Genomic DNA, 16,793 nt, shown 5'->3' with positions numbered 1-16,793 from the left:
AATAAATCAGACAATAATTTTGCAGAAAGGTCTAATTTGCAGGTGCACTATCCATTCTCTGAGAAACTCAGAGTCATCCATTCCTCTTCCCTGTGATCAGTTTTATTTTTTTGTGCATCTTCCTTCACTGACCTCCAGTTACTTACCAATTACCACAAGCTAAAATTACCAGTTCATGCAATCCCGTACACAGCCACAATCATTTCTATTTTTCTGTAAGCAAAGTTGTTTTTACAAGCATATCTGCAAGCCTCACCCATGGAGATTCCCAAGAATTGTATGCATCATTGGTTCCTCTATAGCAAGAACTCTCAAAATATGGTATTAAATTTACACTTTGTCTCCCGTATTGAAAATGCTGTGCTACTATAGGAGACCAACTAGGAGGCATAGCATATATCCTGGCTTAGTTTGTCTACCATATTTATACTACGGATTCCTCTACATTACAACTGTACTTCCAGAACTGACCACTTTCTGCAGCCAGTACCAGTACCATCTGATACTCACTCATAAAGTAGTACTTGCTGCCAAATATTTACAAAATTCCCATTCAGGTGACTTTGCTTGCTACTGATTAATAAATTGTGGACTGTTTGACTGGTGGCTGCACAATTTCATAAAGAGAACTACTTCTTACCTGAAGGGCTGCTACAAACACTAGATAAAAGAGCAGTTAAATTTCTTAAACATTTGAATACCAACCATGGTTTCCTAGTTTTTTCCTTGAAGGTGTTTTGTAATCAACACTTCTGATCAGAGACTGTCACTCACAGCATTTTTATAACATTATTAAATTTAAAATGTTGACTGCCATGAGGCCACCGCAGTAGAAAGCAGAGCCTTATGCCTGACATCACATGCCCACCAGCAGCTACAACAGAACTTCACGACTAACACTGCAGCCTAGCCTGATTGTGAAACATCCACCACTACTCATGCGGCAGTCAATGTGTTCAGGGTTAAAATGTGTTTTTTAGTCCATATCACTGAGAACAGCTTTGATAAGAAAATGACATTCACAGTACTTTCTTGCTTGCAAATTATCATCTTCACTTCTATTTATTGTTACATACAACATTATTTGTGGTATACATCAGAGTTCTTTCCCAGGTATTATAATGTATACAAAATCTATTACTACATCTAAACTTACACTAAAAAGTCTTTCTTTTGCATTGTTTAAAAATAATTACTTTTGTAATTAAAATTAAATTCAAGTTCTTATAATCTCTTGTACTACAAAATTGCGTAGCAGTTGCTTCTCACATTAAAAAATCTATGTGAACGTTTAACATCTTTAGGGTTATTATATTCTTATTTCTATTTTAAATGCATCTTTATGAGGAACAACGTTTTATGGCTTAATTATGATCACTGTCTGAATCACGTTGCGCATTACTGAAATGCCAATTATTCTCTGTGTGTTGAGGGGCTGCATGTTTTTGTAAAATGCTGCTAACAATGGGAACCAAGCACATTAGTTGTGCTCCAATCTGCCGATCAAATGCAAGCCGTTGCTTTTCAAGCTCTAGATGTTCTCGCTCAACATCCAGGAGCTGCTGAAGGAGGGAAGTGACATCTGGAAAGTAAATTAAATTGTCAGTGAAACCATATTAAGTGGAGAAATTTCACAGTGGAATGTTTTATTATTTCATGCACAACAGAAGTAAAGAATTCTCATTGAAACTGACTTCTGAAAAATGTACTGCACTGCTCTGTACTGAAAGACGCTTTTGCTAAAGAAAATGTTTAGGAAAAGTATACAATTATAAACGAAAAATGCTGTTGCAGCACTTGACAAGTAAAAATTTTCAATTTCATTCACATCATTGTTAGTACGTCTCAAGCTTCAGACCTTACACTTGCATACCACTGTGTAGTTAAAACAGGATAGTGGCACTGCACACAAACTCACAATGATCCTGAGTATTACAACATTACACAGAAAATATTCAGCAATAGTAATGAGGCATTAATAAAAGAAAGGGCAATCTGTGCCGCCGATCTTCCCAACAATGGCTTCTCATGACTGTGCAGGTGGGATCTGTTACCTGCAATGCATCTTCAATCCAGTAAATCTTCTGCCTTTAATATATACTAGTTCCTTTCTAGCTCCCCCCCCCCCTCCCCGTCTACCAGCTACTACCTTCATGCTTCCCTCTGCTTGTTCTTTTTTAGTCAGGTTCATAAAACTATCTATCCCCACTGTAGCCAAGATGAGAAAAGTATTTGTCCAACAGAAGTGTGCAATAACAATATTGTGTTGAGCTGATAACTGAACATCTTGCAGAAATATTTTCAGGGATCTAGGAATTCTTATACTTACGTGCCAATATGTGTACTTCCTATTATATTCTTCTGAGGCCTACATCTGGCTCATACAATCATCTTGACACAATATTTCAGTAGTCCATCTGGCAGCCATCTTCAAGTGTTTTTTCTCTGTGTACTCTAACAAAAAATTTGTGAGATGTAGTCTCAGGTACTGTGCCAGTTGAAGATCAGAGGTCGTAAATCAAAACTTTACACGGCAAAAACACAACGGCACAATGCATTACGAGAAGTTTGTGGTGAGTTTACAGTGGACGAAGTACAGTTTTATGTTGGGTTTATCATTTTTTGTGGTTGGAGTTCCGCCAACATAAATATTCTGTATTCTGACAAACAATCTATGAGATGGGTCCCACACTGTTTGACTGCTGAATAGAAGCAGAAACTGTGGATATTGGAACCTTGCTCAAACAATAATTCAACCACGAAGGTCAACTATTCTTGTGTCAAACTGTCATTATTGACAAAATGTGGATTACAGATTTTGAACTGGTGTTGAAATCACAGTTCACTGTGTGGAGAGCTTCAGATTCCCCACATCCAAAAAAATTTCGATGAACTCAATCAAAGCTCTAGAAAATGATGATTTTGTTTACGGTCACCAAGGAATCGTCAAGACAGATAGAGTTCCATGTGGGACAAGTGTCACAACAGTGTATTACATAACTTCAGGCAAAACCTGTGCAGAAAAATGCACAAAATCTGGAGCAGTTGCTTGAGGCTGGGCCACTCATCCTCCACGACGCTATAACCCAGACATGAGTCTACCAGACTTTGATTTGTTTCACCTATTTGTGGATATCATTACCTTTTTCCACTGGAGCTTCTTACCATCCTTAACCAAGCCATTCGACAGATGAACAGAATCAGTGTCCAGGATGGAATAACAGGGCTGCTGAGACATTGGGATTCAGTCATAGAGAAACAGAGAAACTACTCACAACAAAAAAGTTTTGCAACACCTTGGTTCTGAGAGTTCCGGAACCCATACAGAAAATTGGAATAGAGATCAACGTCAACATCATTTCTGCCCTTTTTATTGCTAATGGAAACCACACATTACATGTTGTACCACCATACAGCAAGACCTTCAGAAGTGGTGGTCCAGACTGTTGTACACTGGTACCTCTAATACCCAGTAGCACGTCCTCTTGCATTGATACATGCCTGTATTTGTCGTGGCATACTATCCACAAGTTCATCAAGGCACTGTTGGTCCAGATTGTCCCACTCCTCAATGGCAATTCGGCGTAGATCCCTCAGAGTGGTTAGTGGGTCACGTTGTCCATAAACAGCCCTTTTCAATCTATACCAGGCGTATTTGATAGGGTTCATCATGTCTGGAGAACATGCTGGCCACTCTAGTTGAGCAATGTCGTTATCCTGAAGGAAGTCATTCACAAGATGTGCACAATGGGGATGTAATTGTCATCCATGAAGATGAATGCCTCACCAATATGCTGCTGATATGGTTGCACTATTGGTCACAGGTTGGCATTCACATATCGTACAGCCATTACAGCACCTTCCATTACCACCAGCATCGTACGTCAGCCCCACATAATGCCTTCCCTAAAGATACGGGGACCTCCACCTTGCTGCACTTGCTGGACAGTGTGTCTAAGGCATTCAGCCTGACCGGGGTGCTTCCAAACATGTCTCCGACACTTGTCTGATTGAAGCCATATGTGACACTCATCGGTGAAAAGACCGTGATGCCAATTGTGAGCGGTCCATTCGGCATGTTGTTGGGCCCATCTGTACCGCACTGCGAAGATGGACCTTGCCAAGGATGTCGGGAGTGAAGTTGCACATCATGCAGCCTATTGCGCACAGTTTGAGTCGAAACACGATTTCCTGTGGCTGCACGAAAAGCATTATTCAACGTCGTGGCATTGCTGTCAGGGTTCCTCCGAGCCATAATCCATATGTAGCGGTCATTCACTGCAGTAGTAGCCCTTGGGTGGCCTGAGCGAGGCATGTAATTGACAGTTCCTGTCTCTCTGTATCTCCTCCATGTCCGAACATCGCTTTGGTTCACTCTGAGACGCCTGCACACTTCCCTTCTTCAGAGCTCTTCCTGGCACAAAGTAACAATGCGGACATGATCGAACTGCGGTATTGACTGTCTAGGCATGGTTGAACTAGAGACAACATGAGCAGTGTACCTCCTTGTGGTGGAATGACTGAAACTGATCGGCTGCTGGATCCCCTCTGTCTAATAGTCGCTGCTTGTGCACAGTTGTTTACATCTTTGGGCGGGTTTAGTGACACCTCTGAACAGTTAAAGGGACTATGTCTGTGATACAATATCCACAGTCAATGTCTATTTTCAGAAGTTCTCGGAAGCGAGGTGATGCAAATTTTTTTTTTTATGTGTGTATGTCTATTAGTGGAAATTGATATCAGTTGTGTTCATACTATGCCATAATTATGACTTGAACTCTGCTGGGAACACTTTCAATGAGATGTATGGATGTCTATGGAGAAATGGCAGTCCCTTCTTGCTCAAGAGCTGAACCAGAGAAGGTAATGATATTGGGCACTGGCATTTGGAGAAAAGTAGACATTCCAACTCGTCCCAAAGGCGTTCTGTTGGATTCAGGTTGGGACTCTGGCTAGGGTTGACAGTCTAACGCATCCCAAAGGTGTTCCATTGGTTTCAGGTTGGGACTCTGGCCAGGCCAATCTATTTCAGGAATGTTATTGTCTACAAACCATTGCCTCACAGATGCTGCTTCATAAATTGAACATTGTGCGAATCGTTGGAGGTGATCTGAAGATCATATTATTCTTGAAGTGTCAAGTTTGCCAAGACCTCTAGTAATTCTTGTTATTACTATTACAAGATCCAATGCTGATAGCATAGTTCTGTTGAAGCTGGTAACAGTAATAAAAAGAATTACTAGTGGTGTTGACAAAATTGATTCTTCAAGAATAATATTTTTTTCTTGTGTCAGATCAGAAACCCACATGGTGGATGACAACATGTCACCTGTACTTACCAGTTGCTTTCCTGTAAACACTGTGTCCCAGAGCCCTATCATCTTTCCTCTAGACCATTGCATCCAGAAAAAAGTTTTCTATGTCTTTCAACCTCCACTGTGAACTTGATGCCAGGATGAAAGCAACTGAGATTAAAAGGGACCAAGAAATGGTCAAGAGCAACTAGTCACTGTGGCTACGCCACAACCTCCAAAATCAGTATTAAAAAAAAAACCTGGGAAACTTCATTTGGTCACAAGTTCCTCCATGGAGAGGAGATGGTTGAACTTGTACAGAAATTTGACAAACTTTTTTAGCAGAAAGAGAAGCTCCTGAGTCACCTCGCTTTTTCCCTAAGATGACATAATGGAGGTATTATATCTAAATTAGCTAGATTTTTTTCTATTATATTAATACTAATATGGCCAGTAATATTAAGAACCATGCTAATTTAGCCAAAGTAAAGGAGGGCATTCATTTTACTCACAGACAACTGGATGTTATACCCAAAGATTTTTTTACTTACAGCTGGAGGCTTTGTCACTGCTATTGGCAGAATCCTGGAAATAGGTGGATTGCTATTCTTGGGGACTATCAGACTGGATGCACAGGAGTGCCACCACTTGGCAATCTTCAACATTTCAAACCCTTTGTTGTGAACCCAAGGCATCAAAATGCCTGTCAATGGATTGTGATTAACCTCATGACATACGATTTGGATGACACCACACTGTCAGTTTTGAAGGAAGGCCTAAATCTTGCCCCCACACAACGGAGCCTTTCCACCACTTAATTTATTTGCTCTGTTGTATAAGCACTCTGTAGCTCTTTTAAAAACCAAGCAATGAAGTCACGCACAAGGTTTCTCATGCGTTGCATCACATACCCTCTGTTGAAAGGGCAGCAATCTAGTCCATTGGAGGAGATCCAGATTTATGAATATTACCAGTGGACAAAGACAACATCACACTACCTATGACAAAGAAGTGTTCATTCAGTATGGTCAATCTCCCATCTGCAGCTAGCTGAGCCCTTAAGCAAAGGATCAATTTTGTCCACATATTTGTGGGCAAAATGAATCCTTTTCATAAGGGCTCAGCTAACTGTAGATTGCAGATTAACCATATTGAATGAACACTTTCACTTTTGAAAAAGTTCATTGTTGGAGATGGACTCAAAAAGATTTTGCCTGGTGCTACCGTTCCACCAAGATTATATGCTTTGCCAAAGATCCACAAAGAAGGGGTACCACTTTGGCCAATTGTAGATAATTTGCATATGCCCACATACAATTTGATGAAATATCTAGCATTTGGTCTTGTGCCTCATGTTGGAAAATTTGAACACCATATCTCCAATTCTATGGTCTCTATTAACTGCTTGAAGTTTTTATGTCTTTGTACTTTGGCATTGGTTGTGAGCTTTGAGGTAGTATTTCTTTTTATCTAGGTTCTTTGAGGAGTCCTTGATTTCAGTCCGTGAAAAATTGGGAAGTGACAAAGATTTGGTGTCCTGTACCGAGGTCAATTTATAAAACAAACTGTTTATTGAGGTATGTCGACAATATGTTTATGGTGTGACACATGGACTAGTCACTCTCAGTCATTTCTTAGATCATTTTAATTGGCTTCATCCCAGCCACCGAGCAAAGTGGCGCAGTGGTAGCACACTGGACTCGCATTCGGGAGGACGACGGTTCAATCCCGCGTCCGGCCATCCTGATTTGGGTTTTTCATGATTTCCCTAAATCACTCCAGGCAAATGCTGGGATCGTTCCTTTGAAAGGGCACAGCCGACTTCCTTCCCTAATCCAATGAGACCGATGACCTTGCTGCTTGGTCTCTTCCCCCAAACAATCCAAATCCAATCATCCCAGCCTCAGCTACACAATGGAGATTGAAAGAGATGGAAAGCTTCCTTTACTGGACATATTGGTTTACAGGAAGGATGATGGGATTATAGGACAGTGTTGATAGGAAACCAATGCATACTCACTAACTTTATACTCCCTAATGGTATCTGTAGTAAGTAACAAGAGTAAATTTAGAATTAACTCAGCAATGCCCAGTCACAATATCAGAAGTAGAAATAATTTCTATATACTGTGCATTCCTCTCTAGATTTTAGACAGCAGTTTTATATAAATCTATGACAGACTGCCACTCAACATCAGGCACTAAGTTGAAAATCCCCAAATATTCAAAAATAAAGAAAAAGAACACCTCATTAGCCACTAGTCCTACAATTTATCAGAATACTTGGGCTGAGGAATGTAAATTCTGGATCATTCCATGTCAACAAATCACTTTGATCGTCATGAATTTTGTTGAAATTTGCACTTGTCCCTAATAAGCATTAGTAATGTTTAACATTCCTCAAAGCAATACTGACTGAGATATAGTCACTTCTTTGACTCTGTGTGTGACTTTGCACAGCTTGAATGTAAATTTCTGGTGACTGACAGAAATTAAATTTGGCCACCTAGTACAATTTTCTGCTTTCTCTTAAGAATAATAATGAAAAGGATTCTAAAAGCTATATTCAGCCAGAAAATTTTAGACAAATTCACATGAAAAAACTTCAAAGTTCGAGTTCTTCTATCCCAGGGACTAAAGGTATTACGTCATGGAATGTAGTAACCTAGCAACAAAAGGTTCTCAAATATTAAGTTTTATTTATTTACCACTTTCCAATATTAAATAAATTAAGTGCAAAATTGAAGATTTTGTAAGAAATCAATATCTGATCTCATTTTGCAAAAAAAAAGGGGTGTTCATAGAACTTTCCAACCTGGACTCACTAGAAAGACCATAGTTTTAACAGCAAAGAAGAGTTTATTTGATTACACAAGGTTGATGAAGGGTTGATTTTGGGGGGGGAGGAGACCAAATTGTGAGGTCATCGGTCTCATTGGATTAGGGAAGGATGGGGAGGGAAGTCGGCTGTGCCCTTTCAAAGGAAGCATCCCGGTATTTGCCTGAAATTATTTAGGGAAATCACGGTAAACCTAAATCAGGATGGCCGGACGCGGAATTGAACCGTCGTCCTCCCAAATGCGAGATTACCCAAGGCGAACTAACAATGCTAGATAATATGAATGAAAGTTGGGTGCAAAAATTGTGACACGGAAAGAAGAAGAAGAAGAAAATGCAAACTTCAGATTCTTATATCTTGTAGAGCAAACTCAGCTCAATATGAAACTTAATGCACAGTAGGTAGGTAATACAATGATGTTGAATGTGAACAGCGTCAGATGTTAAGCAATGACTGTGAAGGATTCTTTTGAGACAGCATATCATCTGACAGTTTGAAAGGGGCCTCATTGTTGGTCTCCCAGTGGCTGGCCAGTCAAATCGTGCAAATATCCAGAGTTGTAGGACATTTGAATGTGAAAATGGCCCGATGTTGGTCTGCATGGGAGAATGAGGGCAAGTCTACCACCAACTGACCAACACAAGAGAGAATCGCTGGATTGTGTACCATGCATCACATCTGGATCTGTCATCTGAGAACAAGTAAAGACCGAGCGGGGTGGCGCAGTGGTTAGACACTGGACTCGCATTTGGGAGGACGACGGTTCAATCCTGCGTCCGGCCATCCTGATTTAGGTTTTCCATGATTTCCCTATATCACTCCAGGCAAATGCCGGGATGGTTCCTTTGAAAGGGCACGGCCGACTTCCTTCCCTGTCCTTCCCTAATCCAACGAGACCGATGACCTCGCTGTCTGGTCTCCTTCCCCAAACCAACCAACCAACAAGTAATGAATTCCCTGCAACATGCTGCATCACCCCACACCGTTGGTTGGGGACTAGCAGCAACTGGACTAGGGTATTACCATTCTATGTTCAGGCTGCCATTTACACCGCAACACATTGGGTGCATTAGGAGTGATGATGTGACTGGAAGCATTGACTGCTGACAGCTGTGTTTAGCAATGAATTGCGGTAATGCGCTACCTGAGATGAGCATCATCCGCAAGCAGGGCAGTGACCTGGAGAGAGATCTCATTCTTTGAATACTTTGGAGAGGCACAGCAGGGTTAATCCTGGAGTCATGGTTTAGGGAGCCATTGGGTATGACTTTAGATCATGGTTGGTACTGACTGATGGAACTCTTGATGGCACAATGGCACATCTCGGACATGCTGCATCCTCCACTTGCTACCTCCCACGCGAAAGTAGTGTGGTGCAATTTTTCGAGAGGACAATGCTTGTCCACACATGCCATGTGTGTCTAACTGTCTGTGTGATGTCGAGGCACTCTCCAGGTCAGCATGGTCCCTGGATATATTCCAGAAAGAACACGTGTGAAACCAACTCATTTGTCAACTCTGTCCCAGTGCCAGTATCCTGGATATCAAGGACCAGTTAAACAGTTGAGAGCCATCTTGCCTCAGGAAAGGAAAGAATGGCTACCCTTGACAACTGAATCAATGCATGCATCCAGACCAGAGGGAGTGTAACATCGTACTGATAAATGGGCTCATACTGGCAAGATCTTTGTAAATTTAGCTCAATTTTGTAATCACTAACATAACATTACATACCCTTTCAACCTGTGAAATTTCATTTCCCCCTCCTGTTCTGTGTGCTTCACTTTTTTGGTCAGTCAGTGTAGTATTCCACTACTGCAATGAGACAGTGGTGAACTCTGATTATCTCATGATAGGGATGCCATCTTTTGTTTCAATCATTTCACTGCAAAATTCACATGCCATGTCACTGAAGGCTGAGGTACTTATTTGGGCCCATACCCATATAATTGTAAAGACAGCTTGTTCGATAGACATGAGACTCAAAGTAACATAAACCAGCAAGTTTCTTCCAGACATTTAGCTCATGTTCATAATCCAGGCTTTGTCTCCAGAAGTGTACAATGTCACTCAGAAAACACCCTTCGTTTTTCACTTGTTTGTAGCTTGCAATGAGTTACTGTTTCTCTGTTATATGAGACACTTCATTTCAGAAACCACTGCCATCACACATATCTGTGTGTGCAGTGATATCTCAGTTTAAGCATATGTTTCTTGCTAGAGTCCTACACCTTCCACCAATGTATAATTGCACTTTCAAGGGACTGATTACATATCTGTTAAATTAAATAAACCAAACCAGTTTTAAGTTGTCAACAAATTGTCTAAGTAACACTGTGAAGTCTTACAGACTAAAATATACTGTCATTTGTTATTTATCCCCATGTACAAGAAAATTCACTACAAATTCAAAATTGTTTTTATCTGCATAAAAAAATTCATAAATATCCATGGCATCAGGATAAACTTCAATAAAAACAATAAATGATTAAATAATAATTACAGAAAAAATAGCCTTAAAAACATTAAGATGTCAAAGAATGCAGAGGTGAGACCTATAGTGGTCACCAAATCAGCTCTAAATTTTTGTTTCCAAGTGTAGATATGATGAGTAAAGGAGAAATTGTTAATGATGAGGAAGATTTCATTCTAAAGTACAATGTATTCCCAATTATTCATGTGTGGATTATCCAGTTTGCGGGTTATGGATGCATCTAATACAAAAAGCTCAATATTTTTCTCTCGCAGACAGCAATAAACAATCTGCCATATGACAATAAGTGCCTTTTCCATCATTTAAACAACTGCTGAGTGACAACAGAGTATTGTTTCCACTGTTATTAGCCATCCTTTTCTGTGTAAATAAAAAACAGACTCAGTTTCTGATGTTAATTGACATGTAAGTGTCAAACCAGCATGTTAAAAGACATTTGTATCAAGCATGTTAAAAGACATTTGTAAAAGAGATGTTGGAGAAACAAAAGAAACATGTGCTGAAATTAAAACAAAAATTAGAATCAATTGAAAGATTCTAGAAGGAGGAAACTGCTGCAAAAACGAAGAGCTGATTATTATATTGGAATGCAGCCTGTTCAGGACATTAAAAAGAATACACAGGAAATACAGGATTTTATCGGGAAATGCAGTTCTACTTCTGGACCACCTGTATGAAAAAGTGTAAAGAGATCTACATTTGACGAATTAGATGCTACTCTTTTGCAATAGTTTAGATGAAAACGAGTAGAAAGTTTCATTGTTTCAGATGTGATTTGTGCCGAAAAAGCTAAATCTGTTCATGAAGCTCTAGGGTTAGAGGGAGAATTTAATGCCTTATTTGGATAGCTCACCAGATTCAAACAATGCCAGGAGATTTATCAATTGCAAGGAGAGTGGCTTAGTTCAAAAGTTGCAGGAGCTGATTCCTTCTGGGAAAAGTTCCAGAAATATGTGGAAGAAGAGAATTTCACACCAGGCCAAATTGTACTGCAGATGAAAGCACAGCAGCCAAATTTATACTGCAGATAAAGTGGCCTCTATTGGCCTACCAACTAGAACCCTCACTTTTAAGAGTGAAGTTCGTGTTCCTGGATATAAATTGTCTCAGGAATGCATTAACATTTTGTGCACCAGTAATGCATCTGGGAACCACAAAATGAAACTACTACTGATTGGAAAATCAAAAACACCTTGAGCATTCAAGGGTATCACAGCTGTGGATCCCCTGTGCATTATTACAACCAAAAAGAAGTATTGAGAGATAGTGAAATTTTCAAAAACTAATTCCACACATGATGATGGTCTCATAATAATTAAGTTTTTATGTCCAATATGAGTGCCATTATACAGTCAATGGACCAATGCATAAATGCATCGCCAAAATGGCATTAATGAGCTGGTCTACTGAGTATGAAAGTCAATGATGATCATGATAATTTGGTAGCATTCTGGAAGAAAGTGACAATTCTAGATGCCATACATGGGATTTCTGATGCCTGGCAGGGAGTCAAGCCTCCAATCAAGGAAGAAAAACCTTCCAGATAAAGAAGAAAGTGATTTTCAAGGTTTTGGTGATGAAGAAATAACAACTGCACAAATAATAATTCTAGCAATGGGTTGAAATGGTTTTGAGGATATCACTGAAGGAAACTTGAAAGAGTGGCTGAAAATTGATGTATGTGTACCCAGCTTACAGTGCATGAGTGATGCCAAAATTCTGACCAATGCTTCACAACAAAACAAAGAAGAGGGCGGTGAATGCAAAAGTGGGGATGAAGATAGTGGCCTCATCAGTCATTGTTCCACATTGCAATGTGTTGATACTCTTCTAGATTATATGAGCTAGAGGGTGTTTCAGTACAATGGCATTGCTGCAAGAAAAATTCAAAATTCCACATGAGAAAATGTCAACTCCTCTCAGAAGCATACAGTTATAGAATATTTTAAGAAATACACAGGCCTACAGTACCTACATAAAAGAACTTGGATAAATTTTCGAACAAAGAATATGTGTTTGAAAATATCTCAATTATTCATGTTTTCAATTATTCATACATCTTCTTCCTACACTACCCTGAATAATCTAGAGCATTACTCTATAATGGAAAGCCTAGAAAATGAAAGTACCATGTATGTTCAGGCTACACAAAAAAGTAGGGTGAAAAAATAACTGAAACAGAATTTTGTAATACAGAAACACAATATAAATTTATCGTTAATACTTTATATGACACAGCCAACAAAGCTCCAGGGGAAGCAATTAATTGAAAGTGAATAAAACTACTGCATTATTTTGATTCAGATGTAAAGAAAAAAATACAAATACCGAAACAGGAATATTTAAAATGGCTAAATGTACAAAGTACTCAAGCAGTGATAGAACTAAGAATGCAAATCAGCAAAATGTGACTGAAACAAAAAATAAGACTTGGAAACAGACGTGTAATAAAGTTGGCAATCTTACTGGAGGAAAAAGAAGAGCAGAACCATGAAAGATATCAAAAATACTGAGGAAAATCTCTAAAGAAAAACAACTAATTAGATACATTAGTATAAACAACTAATTGGATATATTAGTATTTAGACCTGGGAAAATATTGTCACAGAAGAAGCTGAGTAGCACAGTCACCATGGTGTAGTGGTTACAATACTAGACTGTTGCATGGAGGGTCATGAGTTCAAAACTCACCTGAACTGTAAAATTTTAATTTCTATATTTGGTTCGAGTACATTCTAGAAGTATCCACAAATGTCAAGAATCATTGTACTGGAATGTTCTGTAACTGTATACATACTGTATGTGTTCTGGCTGGAGGCAGTTCGCTCTGAAGTTAGTGTTCGTCATTCATCTAATTAAACCTTCTTCTATGTGACAATATTTTAAAGAACTGTCGACAGAAAATACGGAAGAATTTTTGGATTCAATAAATAACAAAACGGAAATAATAGAAAATAATGAAAGCATTTCTTTTTGGGCATACAAACAGTAGAAGACTCAATCAAAACTTTAAAGAACAAAAGAGCTACATGAATTGGAGGAAGCCTAGCTGAACTGATGAGATACAGTAGAGATAAATTAAGTAAACTTCTGCGAAACCCTTTGGAAAAATGTTTAAATAGTGAGATGGCTCTGAGCACTATGGGACTTAACTTCTGAGGTCATCAGTCCCCTAGAACTTAGAACCACTTAAACCTAACTAACCTAAGGACAGCACACACATCCATGCCCCAGGCAGGATTCGAACCTGCGACCGTAGTGGTAAAGCGGTTCCAGACTGTAGAGCCTAGAACCGCTCGGCCACCCCGGCCGGCAAATAGTGAGATGATCCCAAAAATCAGAAAGTAAGATTTACACCAGCAACTCATATGAAAGGAGGAAAAACGAATATAAGAATTATAGAGGAATAACTGTGATATTTAGTGGGCTTAATGGAAGGATTATGGAAAAATTTTTAGAGGCAGAATTTATGGAAATGGAGGCCAAAGAACAAATTGAAGGAAGGTCAGCTATAGGCCTTACACTTTGTTTGGCTTGAAAAGAGAAATATTCGAGATCAGTGACATCACTTAGAATTTGTAGACATAGAAAAAGCCTATGACAATATATCTTTATGCAGGTTGTTGAAGGTTTTGAAATCATCAAATATTAATCCTATCATAATTAAAGGAATTACGAACCTTTATGAAAACTCTACAGCAAGAACAAAAATACAAAACTTTCTGTCATCTGGATTTTAAGTTACAAAGGGAATGTGTCTGGGATGCAGTCTATCATCAACCCTTTGCAAAAATATACATAGAGAAAGCACTGGAAAATTGGAAGAAAAAGTGTAAGAACACGGGAATTCCAATGCATGATAGTACTATATTATCACTATAATTTGCTGATATACAGCTAATTTTGGCCCAAGATGAAGATGACACTGATTATTTACCAGGAAATTAACAGAGGAAAACATGAGGTCTTAGGTCAACATGGCTCAAACAAAATACATGGTAATAGGAGGAACAAATCAAGATTTGACAGTGGGAAAAGGGATGGGAACATTAACACATACTGAAGAATACAAATATCTGGAAGTAGAAGTAAGAATTACACAAGATGATAAACAAGATAAGGAAATTAATTCAGTAACAAATGTGGAGGAGTTCACTACTGGAACATTAAGTAATATTTTATGGAATCAACAGATTAGAAAGGAAACAAAAGAAAAAAATTCCAAAACAATTATTGGAAGGATTATGTCACATGAACCTGCCTGGATAGCCAAGCAAATTAAAGCACCTGCTTCCGGGACATGGGGAGGTGTGCTGGGCCTGGATCAGATCTGCCTGATGGATTAACAATGGGAATTGGTGTGCTGGTCAGTCTGGATTGATTTTAGGTGGTTTTTCCACATCCACCTAGATAAATACTGGGCTAGTTCCCATGCCAAACTTCAAATACATGATTCACAAATACTTTGAAAACTAATGTCAAATTAAATCATGTGATTATACTAGATTCTGACATGGATTCCTGTCCAGGAGAGGGGGAGAGCTAGCAGCAACTTTAAAATGCCATTGTTAGTGGTGACTCCATCATACTAATAAATAGCCTATATACAGATATGGCTGGTTCTCCGTGAAACTGGAGAGGTACTGTACCAGTCCTGGCCCTGCATTGGATGCATAAGGCACCATAAAAGTGAGAAAGGAATTGTTATGTCATATGGATGAAAAGTATGGGTAGTTAAATTCCAAAAGTAGACATATTTGTCACAGTGAGTTATCTGTGATCCTTATTTGTACAAAAAAAAAAAAAAAAAAAAAAAAAAAAAAAAAAAAAAAAAAAAAAGAAATATTTTCTCTATATCAATTGCTGTTTTTATTTCAGATTAACCTGTTTTGGGCAATGTCGCACATCTTCAGGTGTGTTAAACAACAAAATAGTTACAACTGGGCCCTAATCCTATGTTTAGAAAGCATTAATTTTTTTAGTCTAATTATAATAGAAATGTTGCATTACATAGTACATCTTTTAGTTACATAGAAACCTGTCTTAATGGAACTATCAGTCAAAAAAAAAAAAAAAGTATGCTGTTAATTGCTATTAAGACTTAAAAGAAATCTGATTGGTTCAAATGCTTATAGAGTTGCATAGTCTCCTCTGCCTGTACTAACAGAATTAAAACACAATGCTGGAATAGTTCATACACTATGCGATCAAAAGTATCTGGACAGCCCCGAAAACCACACGTTTTTCATATTACGTGCATAGTGCTGCCAGGTACTCCATATCAGTGACCTCAGTAGTCGTTAGACATCGTGAGAGAGCAGAATGGACCGCTCCGCAGAACTCACGGACTTCAAACGTGGTCAGGTGATTGGGTGTCACTTGTGTCATACATCTGTACGCTAGATTTCCACACTCCTAGGTCCACAGTTTCTGATGTGACAGTGAAGTGGAAGTGGAAGAGGGTCGTAATGTGTAATAGGCAGACATCTATCCAGACCATCACACAGGAATTCCAAACTGCATCAGAAAACACTGCAAATACTATGACAGGTAGGTAGGAGGTGATAAAACTTGGATTTCATGGTAAAGCAGCTGTTCATAAGCCACATATCGCACCAGTAAATGCCAAACAACACCTTGCTTGGTATAAGGAGTGTAAACTTTCGATGACTGAACAGTTGAAAAATGTTGTGTGGAGTGACGAATCACGGTACATAATGTGGCCATCCAATGGCAGGGTGTGAGTATGGCGAATGCCTGGTGGACGTCATCTGCCAGAGTGTGTAGTGCCAACAGCAAAATTTGGAGGCAGTGGTGTTATGGAGTGGTCGTGTTTTTCGTGGAGGGGGCTTGCACCCCTTGTTGTTTTGCATGGCACTATCACAGCACAGGCCTACATTGGTGTTTTAAGCACCTTCTTGTTGAGGAGCAACTTGACGATGGCGATTGCATCTTTTAACACGATCGAGTACCTGTTCATAATGCACGGCCCGTGGTGGAGTGGTTACACAACAATAACATCCCTGTAATGGACTGGCCTGCACAGAGTCCTGACCTGAATCCTAAAGAACACCTTTGGGATGTTTTGGAACGCCGACTTCGTGCCAGGCCTCACTGACCGACATCGATACCTCTCCTAGTGCAGCACTCCGTGAAGAATGGGCTA

The 16,793-nt window shown here is 39.3% G+C and overlaps 1 protein-coding gene across 1 annotated transcript in view; it reads right to left on the bottom strand.

The window, feature by feature from the left end:
- Positions 1-1,071: 1,071 nt before the first annotated feature.
- Positions 1,072-16,793, bottom strand: part of LOC126456863 (uncharacterized) — a 58,079-nt gene continuing 42,357 nt past the window's right edge. The window contains exon 3 of the mRNA XM_050092679.1: positions 1,072-1,582. Coding sequence (XP_049948636.1) covers positions 1,365-1,582 — 218 coding nt within the window. The 3' untranslated portion in view covers positions 1,072-1,364. The remainder of the gene's footprint in view (positions 1,583-16,793) is intronic.

The sequence above is a fragment of the Schistocerca serialis genome, chromosome 2 (genome assembly GCF_023864345.2).
Source record: "Schistocerca serialis cubense isolate TAMUIC-IGC-003099 chromosome 2, iqSchSeri2.2, whole genome shotgun sequence".
Lineage (NCBI taxonomy): Eukaryota > Metazoa > Arthropoda > Insecta > Orthoptera > Acrididae > Schistocerca > Schistocerca serialis.
This window is presented reverse-complemented; position numbering and strand designations above follow the sequence as displayed.